The sequence below is a fragment of the Mastigoproctus giganteus genome, chromosome 13 (assembly GCF_048544385.1).
Source record: "Mastigoproctus giganteus isolate SK-2022 chromosome 13, ASM4854438v1, whole genome shotgun sequence".
NCBI lineage: Eukaryota > Metazoa > Arthropoda > Arachnida > Uropygi > Thelyphonidae > Mastigoproctus > Mastigoproctus giganteus.
In genome coordinates this window covers 156,634,116-156,647,136 of record NC_143587.1, presented here as the reverse complement: position 1 = coordinate 156,647,136, position 13,021 = coordinate 156,634,116, and the positions used below count along the sequence as shown (strand labels likewise).

The window sequence follows — 13,021 nt, the reverse complement described above, 5'->3', positions numbered from 1 at the left end:
ATTCAAATCTTTTTCAACTATCGCATAAAAAAAAAAAAAAAGATTGCGTTAACTGAAAATTTGCATCGTGTAAATTGAAAAGTGGTGTAATTTTTCAAATAGCTTTAACTGAAAATCGCGTTAATCGAACTCGCGTTATGCGAGGCCTGGCTGTACTGTTATTGTGTAACTGTTATGAAGTCTGCATTTTCTATTCCTGCAGAAAAAAAATATATTTCATTACAAAAAATTTATTTATTTTTTTGTAACAACTGTAGTGTATGTGAAAGGTTTGGATCATAATTACTCTTGAGATGCCCACTACATATTGCACATTAGCTATTAGATGACCCCCCCCCCCCCCACTGTGGAAATACTCTCTGTTACTCGTGCTGCCAGTTGCTAAGTAATTCTTGCCTATAGAATGATAAATCAGAAAACATTTTCCATTTGTATGACCACCTGTTAGTAACAAATTATAAAAATGGACCAGAAAAACCTTCTTTCTGTAATTTTTTTTTTTTTTTTTTCCACAATGCTAAAACTGTCAAGGTTTATAGCTTTTGCTCTCTGTCTGTCTGTCCGTCCGTCCGTGCATGCATGTGTGCACACGCGAGAGAGAGAGAGAGAGAGAGAGAGAGAGAGAGAGAGAGAGAGAGAGAGAGAGAGAGAGAGAAATATTGCCAGTTTGTCATTTCCCTTTTGCTGTTTTTGCAGTTAGGAGTATTTTTGTATCTTCTTAATGTAAGATGGCTATAAATTCACTAATTGTAGATAAAAATGGAGAAGAAGTTGACCAACAAACAGGAAGAATATTTGTTGGAAGCTACCTATAAACTTCTGAATATGGATGTCTTGATGAAAACTTGCACACAGAAGAAAGGGAGGAAAAAATTAGCTATTCATAACAAATTGTTTTCTGAAATTTATATGGTACAAAATCTTTCTTTTATATGTATTTGATTTAATATAATAAGATAATTTCAAGGAAATTTATCTATTAGTTTGCATTATAAACTTGCAAAGTTAGCATCAAGTCAAAAAAAGAAAAGAACAAAATTTAATAAATGGAATTTTTTAAAAAATTAAATTGTGATTATTAGCAAGGAAGTTTGGTTCTGCCAACTAAACAGTATTACTAACCTGGGGGGGGGGGGGGGAAAGACATTCAGAATTTTATTCAGCATCAAGTCAAAAAAAGAAAAAGAACAAAATTTAGTAAATGGAATTTTTAAAAAAAATTAAATTGTGATTATTATCAAGGAAGTTTGGTTCTGCCAACTAAACAGTATTACTAACCTGGGGGGGGGGAGACATTCAGAATTTTACACAGCTATCAGCACAGTATTGAATTTCCTTTGCATCTCCTTCCTGGGCCTTTTCAAGTACTTGTGTAACAGTCTTTGTCGTGACTACTTTAGGATTAAAGTACAATATTATTAAAAATAATAATAAAAAGTACATTCAGGGGGAAGACATTCAGAATTTTACACAGCTATCAGCACAGTATTGAATTTCCTTTGCATCTCCTTCCTGGGCCTTTTCAAGTACTTGGTCTTTGTTACTTTGTGACTACTTTAGGATTAAAGTACAATATTATTAAAAATAATAATAAAAAGTACATTTGCCATTTAAATTGTTGAGCCCATTTCATCTACTGGTTTTTAAAATTTAATATTTCATCCAAAATAGTAAATTTAAAAATATAATAAAAAAAAAATAAAAAAAATGCAAAATTAAATTGCTTAAAATAAAAATGCTTCCTTACTACTTCATGTCTATTATTCGTTGAGTCATTGTTTATTTGTGATAAAAAAAATTTTTTAGTGTGTATACAATATTTTATTATACTGTGCATAGCATTGTTCAACATGGAAAAAAATATTTAACAAGTACAGCAGACTCTCGATTTACCTGAACACTTCAAGATTCCAAATTAAAAAAAAAAAAAAATCAACCGGAAATCATAAAATTCAATTAGTAAATAGAATAGTGGGTATAAACAGATGTTTTGCAAGTTGTAAATAAGTGAGAAACGGCGTTATAAGTTGTGATTGGAAGATTAACATGTGTACCTATTATCCCGCAACCCTGCTGTCTTCAACCCACTGCTCAAAAAAAAAAAAAGAGAGAGACCGAGAACAAATGTTTAGTTTGTTTTAGTCCGTTGCATCAATTGTTGTGTTCCGTCGCACTGCAAAAAGAAAAAGACACATTTTGTTTTGTTATTTGCCAGAGATATCAATTTTTTTTTTGTTTTAGAAATCGCGAAGATGATGGATAAATGCAAAAGAGTTGTGCTTTCAATTGAACAAAAACTTTGAAATTATTCAAAAGTTTGAATAATTTCAATTGCATCCATTAAATCTTTAATGAACCATTATAGTGTTGGTAACTAAACCACATGAAAAAATAAAGGGAAGCATGGTAAGTTTTTTTATCTATCACCATATTTTTTACTTTGGTTGCTGAACACGTTTTGTTATTTTTGGATTAACTGGGAAATCGATTATCCAGGATTTTTTTTTTTTTTTTACCGTCTATCCTGGAAAATCAAGAGTCTACTGTATTCATTTGCAGCTGCATTATAAGATGCTAAGTATTACAGATATAAAAATGGAGATGCGATCATTTGTATCAGATATGTGTATTTTAAGAATTTTTATGATTTTGTTTATTGAACTAATGAATACTATAATCTATAAATGCCTGCACCCATTATAGTCACCTTTTTGAAAACAAAAACCCTTTCCTTTACCCTCACCAGTAATTATTTCTTTCAACAAATCTCACATCAATGCATATTAATCAGTGCCAGCTAAAAGTTCCTTTATATATGTTGACTTACTAAATAATAGATCAAGATTATTGCTTTCCCTTGTCATTGTAGAAAACAGTCATCAAGCAAATTGAGAGATGTTCTTCTGTGAGCAAGCTGCCAACCCTCGAGTTCCAATCATTATCTAAAAAGTTAAAACAAGACATTCTGATTTACTAGTCCACTCTGTTTTGTGGGAAACGCTGCTTTACAGCACTGCTGTCATTGCAACCAATCAAGAAGTGGTTCTTTTGCAACAGCAACTTTTACAGGAGGAGATGCAGGGTCTAGCGAAGCAGTAGAGAAAATGTATACAAAGCAGTGTTTATATGTGGAATAGAAAATGTTAGTACTTAGACTTGAAGTAACATGCAGTTTAAATTGGCATACTTTCACTGATATATAAGAAAAAATTTGGACACCTCTTTAAGGAAGTAGCCACAGAAGCCGCAAATACATATATTCCATTAAGAAAATGCTGAGATGGACAAATAAGGAAGTGAACAGTTTAATAGAGAAGAAAAATAGTGTATGAGGAAGTTAATTCTTGTGCCATCATAAGCAGGCAAACGCTTCCACAAATGTTCTTTAATTCTGTTCTTTCTTGTACAGTGAACCCTCGCTTTGCGATATTAATCCGTTCCAGAGACACCATAGTATCGTTTAATGAAAATACAAAGGGTACTAGGAAAGTTTTGCAATATGATGCAACAATGAATCACAGGAAGCTGCTTGTTGCTGCATGTTGAGACATGTTCATACGTGCATAGTAGCCGCCGGGCCAAGTCGATGGGCTCAGTTATTCATTAGTAGTGAGAGTGTAAAGTGCTTGCGATGGCATCGTGGTCACAAAATGAGATAAGGACAGTTTTGCAGTATAATTTCGTGTGGTTTAACCATAGACCAGTGCTTAGAAGAAATGACCCTTGCACTAGATGATGATTGTCCACATCGTACAACGATATTCAGGTGGTATAGAGAATTCCAAAGGGGAAATTTCACTCTGGAGGATTCTGAGAGGCCGGGAAGGCCACGAACGTCAGTTACGGAGGAAAACGTTACTGCTGTGAGGAAAATGCTTGACGAAAACAGGCGAGTGACCTACCAACAGATAGAGGATACTTTGGGCCTAAATGCACCAGCAATTCGTTCGATTCTGCAAGATCACTTGCACGTGAAGAAACTTTGTTCTCTCTGGGTGCCGCATCAACTGACTGAAGAGCAGATGACACGACGTGTGACTTGGTGCCGGGAGATGTTAAAACAGTTTGATAAGGGACAATCTCGGTATGTGAACAACATCGTGACAGGTGACGAGACTTGGCTGTACTATTACGATCTGCCGACCAAGGCTCAAAACAAAGTTTGGGTCTTTGGTGATGACGACACACCCGTAATTGTCAGAAAATCCCGATCTGTAAAGAAGAAAATGATAGCTGTATTTTTCAAATCGAGTGGAATTGTGGAACGTGTCGTTTTGGACACGCAGAAGACAGTCACAGCTAAGTGGTATACTGAACAATGCCTGCCTAAAGTCATTGGATCTATGAAGAACCTGCAGCCAAAGTCAAGAATGGACACCTGGTACCTCCATCACGATAATGCTCCAGCTCACCGCGCCAAAGCCTTCACCGAATATTTGACCACGACAGGACTGAAACTTCTCGAGTACCCTCCCTACAGTCCAGACCTTGCTCCCTGCGACTTTGCACTGTTCCCGTATGTGAAAATGAAGCTAAAAGGGAGGTGGTTTTCCAGTGATGAGGACCTTCTACGGGCTTGGGAAAACGAGTGTGCTTTACTCCCTAGTGAAACTTGGCAGAACTGGTTTAAAGATTGGTTTTGGAGGATGGAGAGGTGTATTGAATGTAGAGGAAATTACTTTGAAAAAATTAAATAAACAAAGCTGTATTGCAAAACTTTCCTAGTACCCTTTGTATTGTAATGCAAACCCAATAAAACGGAGTTTTTTGATAATTCGTTCCAAGACCTCGGAAGTTGAAATTTTCACTATATAACTAAGCTATTTAGTTATATAGTATTTAGTTAAATAGTTTGTGTACATACAACATTGTACATACATGAATTCAATACAGTAAATTTATGTCAAATGAACACAACACAAAAAATCACTTCGACTAAAGGATGCAAAAACAAAACATGCAGCCAACACATTTACAAATGCTACCATTGGCTGAAAGGAAGAACCACGTGGTCCAATCGGAGACAGTCGTAAGCCCATTGTAAAGTGAAATAAGTAGGTGCAGGTTAACATGATCTCTAGTTAGTAGAATCAGCAGCTTTATAGAATCAAATTTAAAAAACAATTTAAATCATTAAAATGCACTACACTTTCATCGTTATATGTTTGGTTATAAGAATGAATTTTGAATGCCTCTTTATGATATTTTTCTCAAGCACATTTCTGGTGGTCACTTCCATAAAACAATAAAAACAATTTGCAGTTTCTGGTTTATTGGGCTTTTCTGTTTGTGCAATCTGTTATAAACAGGTAGTAAACTTGATTTGATTGCATATATGCTAATACCAATATTTGGAATTCTGTGGGTTTTACATTATTATGAGGCCGACCGGGCTAGCCGAGTGGGTAAAGTACCTGCCTGGCAACCCCAAGGTCGCGGGTTCGATTCCCGCCTCGGGCTTGGATCAAAGTACTGCAAAAACCTTGGGAGGTGCAATATGGCCACAGAAGCCGATGCGCCAACAACTACCAAATCAAATACCAAAAAAATACATTATTATGGCAAAATGTGTTTTCCATTCCTCTTCAATCATGTAAAAACATAAAATAAATTTTCAGAATCTTCTCTTTGTTCCTATTTTTAAGCTTGTTACTCCATATCTCACTTGAGTGAGTGAGTGAGTGAGTGAGTGAGTGAGTGAGTGAGTGTGTGTGTGTGTGTGTGTGTGTGTGTGTGTGTGTGTGTGTGTGTGTGTGTGTGTGTGTGTGTGTGTGTGTGTGTGTGTGTGTGTGTGTGTTTATTGATTGCTTATCTTTTTTACTGTTTTAAATTTTACACCCCCCTCCCAAAAAAAAAAGTCAGTGAACAGAAATATCAATTAGTTAATATGTACATATTACCGTATTAAGCTATGTACGTAAGCATAAATTTATTTTTATTTTGCTAACCTGTGGGCCGACCGGGCTAGCCGAGTGGGTAAAGTACCTGCCCGGCAACCCAAAGGTCGCGGGTTCGATTCCCGCCTCGGGCTTGGATCAAAGTACTGCAAAAACCTTGGGAGGTGCAATATGGCCACAGAAGCCGATGCGCCAACAACTACCAAATCAAAAAAAAAAAAAAAAAAAAAGCTAACCTGTGGAAAATATTCTTCTGATTTTCACATATCATTTAATTTTGTTTATTGGTAAGGTAATAAAGTGTAAATTTGTGTTTAATATGCTTTACTTTTATAGCCTGTGGATAATATTCCTCCTATTTTGACTTATTAGAATCGCCATTTAATAGAATTAAAATTCAATTTGCAAACAACTTTTTATTATTGACAGTCCATTCTTAATGCTGGGTGATCCACTGTATGTAATTTGTACATGTAGTATTGTTTTTAATTTATTATTAATTAATACTATTTTTAAAGATATGATTTCCACAGAATATTTATTTATAAAAATGTTCCCCAACTATAAATAAAGTATGAAAAGCACTGATTTATGCGTGTCATCTCTTCATCCCTATTTATATCCTTTCCTACGGAATATAAAAAAATGTCACGAAAGATATGTAAGTGAGCAGGTTATAGAGTATGTGCCAATTAGAAGTACTTTCAGTTTAATCAGCAGTGAAATCACTTCACAAAAAGATAAATTAACTTTAATCATTTAAATTAGTTTTTCATATTACTTTATTCTTCGTTATTTGCAGAGTGATGTATGCTAAGAATTCCCTCTGTATTGTGAAACATTTGACACACTATGAGAATTATTAAGAAATGTGTTTTTTTCCTTTGCTTTTCTTCCAGAAATAGAAGATATATTACATCATGAATAAGAACGTACAGATAAATGCACTTAATATAATGAGAATTTTTATATTATAATATAATCTATTTATATTTTGTGATGTTTTCTTATCTCATTTACAGTGCCAATCAGCAGCTCTGGATGAATTATTTGGGAATTCCCAAGAAGTACGTATTGTCGTTTTTTATGTTTGATAAATATAGACATTTCATAATTGATAATATATGGGACCAGCCAAAAAAAATGCACATGCTTCAGTAAAATAAGATTTTGCTATGAACAAAAGTGTGTGTGTGTGTGTGTGTGTGTGTGTGTGTGTGTGTGTGTGTGTGTGTGTGTGTGTGTGTGTGTGTGTGTGTGTGTGTGTGTGTTAACATACAAATAGACTAATCATTTTGCTTAATTGTAATTCAAAATGCATATCTTCTGGTTTTCATTTTCATGATATAAATTATTTTTTCTGTGCCTGATTATTATTTTATTCATATTAAATGAAATAATTTCTAAATAGCATTTATTGCCCATTTGCCAAAATCCATATATGTATGTTTAATCTGTAAAATTGTTTATTCGTGGGCTGATTTGTATGTTGTGCTGGTTGAAAAACTGATTATAGCTCAGGGGGAACCCTACTCCTTTACCTGAGATCAACTAACTAAGGATTCTAGAAACTTCTTTTGTCATTGATGAGAATTAGTTGTTGATTTAGTTCTCATTGATGAGAACTATTATTATTATTATTACAGTCGATTCCGGTTATTTGAGACACATCGGGACTAGTGCATTTTGGCCCGATTAAGCGGCTGCCTCGATTATCCGAAGTTTCACGTAAATAGTTAAAAATACAATTTATCCCTCCCCCCTTTACAATTAGTTCACTGTACAATCAAATCACGTTACGACGAACTCACCACAGTAAAGTACCGTTCACTATACGATGTGTAGTAAGCATCGGTCATTGTGATCACGTTTGTGAATTGAATTTTAATTCTATTAAACAGCGATTCTAATTAGCGAAAATAGGAGGAATATTATCCACAGGCTATAAAAGTAAAGATATATTAAGCATAAATTTACTCTTTATTACCTTACTAATTAAAAAATTAAATGATACGTGATAATCGGAATAATTAATACGTACTGTAATATGTACATACTAACTAGTTGACAATTCTGTTCACTGACATTTGTGGGTGGGGGTTAAAATTTAAAACAGTAAAAAGATAAGCAATCAATAACAAAGGACACGGCACACACAAATTGCAAGTAACACAACACGCCCAAGTGAGAACGGAGTAACAAATTACGAAGCTTTAAAATTGGAATGAAGAGAAGATTGTGAAAATAATTTTTTTTTATATGATTGAAGATTCCATGGAAGTGTAAACACATTTTACCATAATAACCCACAGAATTCCAGCTGTCGGTATTACCGCAAATTCAATAAGATCGAGTTTACTGTCCGTTTATGATAGATTGCACTAACAGAAAAGCCCAATAAATAGGTGGCTGCTAATTGTATTTATTGTTTTATGGTTGTGACCTCCAGAAATCCGATCGAATTATGCGGTACGGTCGGAGACAATCGTAGGGTAATCTCCAGTGCCGAGGTTTCCTGCCCCGATTAAACGGCATTTTGTCCCAATTAAGCGAAGTAAACCCTGGCTATTTTCTCGATTGCTTTTTGTTTTTTAAGATTTGCCCCGTATAAACGGCTGCCCCGATATAAACGGTGGCCCAAATAACCGGAATCCATTGTATTAGCCATATGGTGCAAGGAAGCTTGAGGCTTATGCTGCATCAGCGAAAAAAAAAATTTCTGAACCACTCCGAGAGAGAGAGAGAGAAGTAGAAGGGAATCACCAAGAAAGAGAAGAATGATGATATCCAGCTCAGGACCCTGGGTGTGCCAAACCCACACTCACCAGATGTGAGCCCCCTGGGGTTGTAATGTGAGGCCTTACTTGTTTAGCTTATATGTAAATCTGGTCCTGGTGCTTTTCCTTGCAGAAGACAAACTTAAAGACAAATGTACACCCTTTCTTGAATAACATTACCATCCTCTATATGGACAGAACTGGGGATGGTTCTCTCCATGGCGAAGTTGCTATCCTTGTGGGCAATCACATCCTATTTCTACATGTGCCATTATCCACCAGCATGAAAGTGGTAGCTATTAGCGTTAATAGTAGCAAATGCAAAAAAACAAGCTTATACAGCATCAGCCAAAAAATAAAATAAAACCACTTCCCATATCACTTGTTCATCCCCTCTAATAGTTAAGTTCCTCCTTGAATTTATTCAAACTACCCACTTTAACAGCACTGGATGAAGGCAAACTTCTGCACATCTCTCTTGTAATGATCCTTTTTCATTTTGAATTTATGCCTCCTGTGTGTATATTGTCAGCAAGAAGAAGGATTCCGTTACCAATGCACTTACACAAAATTTGGAGACTAGGCTCCTTACAGATGCCTAGTCTCCAAATGGTGCAGCTTGCATAAATGATATAAATAATGAACGAAAGGGGTGCTCTTATCATCCTTTCCTGATAAGAGTGTCCTTTTATTCTTGTCTCTGATCTCATTGCTCTTCTCCCCCATTCTTTCCAAAAGATCCACATCCTTCCTAAAATGTGGACTCCAGACCTATATGAAGTACTCAAGATGTGGCCTAACCATTGCCTTACACACCAGATTAATCAACTCCTTGTTGACAAAATTCCTGTTTATATCATTGACAAAACCCCATGAACTAGCCTGTCAGCCTCTCTGCACTGCTCAGAGAATATCATATCTAGCAGATGATGTAAAGCAGATAAATTTGAAAATGATGTAATGTAAAGATTGGTAGAGCAGTTAATGATCACTGCCAAGCAGTAGGGCTTCTTCAGAGTGACCTAGATAGACTTCAGAGATAGTCAGAAAAGTGGCAGCTTTGCTTTAATCCAGCAAAGTGCAAGGTCTTACACCTGGGGAATAGTAATCCTAAAATAAGTTATACACTTGGTGGAGTTGAACTAAAGTCAGTATGGAAGAAAGGGACTTGGGAGTTACGATACAGTCAGACATGAAGTTCTCCGAGCATTTGTAGACAGGTTGCAAGGAAGGTCCATGGTGTCCTCTTGATGATTTATCAAATGTTTGCTAGTAGAGATAAGGACGTCATAATCCCATTATACAAGGCTATTGTTAGACCACACTTGGAATCCTTTGTTCAAGTATGGAGACTACACCTAAAAAAAGACATCAAGCTTCTTGAAAGGGTCCAAAAATAGGTAACTTGCCTGATGAGATCAGGAAAAGGGGGAAAGACATCGAATATGCCGACCGGGCTAGCCGAGTGGGTAAAGTACCTGCCCGGCAACCCAAAGGTCGCGGGTTCGATTCCCGCCTCGGGCTTGGATCAAAGTACTGCAAAAACCTTGGGAGGTGCAATATGGCCACAGAAGCCGATGCGCCAACAACTACCAAATCAAAAAAAAAAACTTCGAATATGTGGGTTGAACAGCTTGGAAACTAGACACCTTAGAGGAGACTTGATTGGGGTGTTTAAGGCTCTGTGAGGCAAAAGTAAAATGAATGAGATGGAATTTTCGTGATTATAAATGATTCTAGAACCAGGGTCCATAATTTCAATTATGGGAGGAGATGTTTAGACTGGATTGCAGGAAGTTTTTATTTTAGCCAGCAAGTTATTAATTACTGGCATAAGTTACCTATGTGAGTGGTATAGGTTGCAGTTTGGGGAAATTCAAAGGTCAGCTGGATAGTTGAAAGGTCAACTGGATAGTTACTTACGGGAGGAGGGAAATGCATAAGTTGCCGGTTACTTTTTCTTTTATTATTTATTAATTTTATTTAATTTTTTTTATTATTTATTAATTTTATTTAATTTTTTTATTATTTATTAATTTTATTTAATTTTTTTTATTATTTATTAATTTTATTTAATTTTTTTATTATTTATTAATTTTATTTAATTTTTTTTATTATTTATTAATTTTATTTAATTTTTTTTATTATTTTTCTCTTTTTTTTTTTTTTTTTGCACCATATGGCCATTACTCATTACTAATAGTAACTTACATAGGGAGATCGGCAAAAGGACGACCATATGAGGAAAGACTCTGTACATGTGGATTATAGAGCTTGGCTACCAGGAACCCCAGAGGTGACCTCATTGAGGTTTATAAATCTCTGAAAGGGGTTAGTAAAATGAATGAAGGTGGAATTTTATAGAGAATTCCAGGAAGTTTTCTTTTAGGCAGAGAGTCATTGATTGCTGGAACATGTTGCCTTCACAGGTAGTTGAGGCTGACAGTTTGAATAAATTCACTGGTCAACTGGATAGTTACCTATGTGAGGAGGGAAGTAAACATTTTGTGTTTTCTTATCTACTCATTTTTTTTTCTCCCCCAGCTAGTGCAGCAAAAGCCTGCAGCTTCCTTACATTGTATGGCTATTACTATCAATATAATTGGATAGATACCACTCTCCCATGTGCCCCCCTTTTTTTTTTTTTTTTGTTTAACTTCAACAATTTCTCTCCATCTTCTTTCAGATATCCATAAAATCATTCAGTGCCCTGTTTAGAGTTTAATAAACTTTTGGCATCCCCTCATATATGAGTCCTCCGTAGCCAAGTGGGCAGGAGCGGGAGTGCAGTAGCACACGCTCTTTGAGTAGACCGGGGTTCAAGCCCCTGACTGCTGAATATGGTTGATCTGCCAACCCGCACTGGACCAGCGTGGCAGATTATGGTCCATTTCCCTCAGCATGAATTGTTGAGGAGGCTTCCATCCTGCAGTGGGTTGATAATGGCTGCACTTTACTTTACTTTTACATATATGAGTGTAAATGCAGAATATCTATTCAGTTTGTCAGCATTCTCAGCAGGATCGTCAACAGTTAAATCATAGACATCAAGTGGGCTAATGTGATTCATCCCATTCCTTCTAGTGTTTACATAAATAAAAATGTCTTTGCTGTTTTTCTTTGCATCCTTTGCCAAAGACTTCTCATAATCTGCCTTCTCTTGCCTAACTCCCTTTGTGACTTAATTGCAATCTATTTTATATCTACCATAGGCTTTTGTATCACCTGATAATTTATATGCATCCCATGCATTTTTCTTCTCTGCCACAAGTCATTAGTTCATCTGAAATCCATTTTGGTTTAAGCCTTGAACTGTATTTCTCACTTGGTATGAAAGCCCAGTAGCTTCTACAACTGTGTCCTTGAATTTTTCCCATTGAGAATTTAAAAACTGTTCTGAGACATTGTAGTAACCTTTATGAAAACAAAAGCCATTCCCTTTATCCTTTATGATAATAAATAAATTTGAAAAATATGAAGGTTAAATCACCAGATGCAGATACTGTAGGGATATTAGAGACATGGTGTCAGTCAGACATAAGGGACTGATAATTTTTGAGTATGGGGAGTACAATTTGTTTAGAAAAACAGACAGAATGGGAGGAGGAAGTTATACTCTTAGTTAAGAAGCACTATAAAATCTAAGGTGCATCACTGGCCTGGGTGGACAGTGCAATGTTGAGTTGGTTTGGTATGAAAAGCACTGGAAGACCAAACTGAGAACAGGAGTAAGTTATGGACCTAATGACTGACTAAGCATAATAAATGTACAGACAAAGAGAGTGGGTCAGCAAATCAGAATGTCTTAAAATGTGTGATTTAACTTTCCACATACTGAGGGGAACTTTTAGTTTGGTCGCCAACACAATACCAAGACTTTTGTGAATGACTTTTGTACACTAGTATGTTAGAGAGAGGAAAACGAAAGAATGCAATACCCTTGATAATTCTTCATCATATAAAAGACCCACTAAGTAATCGAGATACATTGGCATGAACTTTTCTTCTACCTTCATACATATTTCCTGAAAATTATCTACAGAAGTTCAAGTCTAATGTCAGCAAGTATCTTCTTTCATCTTCTCAACCCATGCATGGTACCAAGTACTGTAGGTTCTAATTCTGTGTGTGGGGTTTCGTAAAAAAAAGGGAATAAAAACTTCAATGATTTCTAGTTTCCCCCTTCTCCTCATCTCTCTTTTCATTTCATTCATTCTGGTAAAATTTTTAAAAAGTGATGGATTTAAGAAATTTTATTATATTATGAATACAATAAAATTTCATCAAATGGAACCCTGTCGCAAACTGAGGTAACCCTCAGTTTTCGACAGGGTTCCATTCAATGTA

General features: G+C 35.7%; 1 protein-coding gene across 1 annotated transcript in view; it reads left to right on the top strand.

Annotated features, from left to right (window-relative positions):
• Nucleotides 1-13,021, top strand: part of LOC150076546 (serine/threonine-protein kinase unc-51-like) — a 462,846-nt gene that overhangs the window by 418,510 nt on the left and 31,315 nt on the right. The window contains exon 24 of the mRNA XM_090387194.1: nt 6,920-6,964. Coding sequence (XP_090243320.1) covers nt 6,920-6,964 — 45 coding nt within the window. The remainder of the gene's footprint in view (nt 1-6,919; nt 6,965-13,021) is intronic.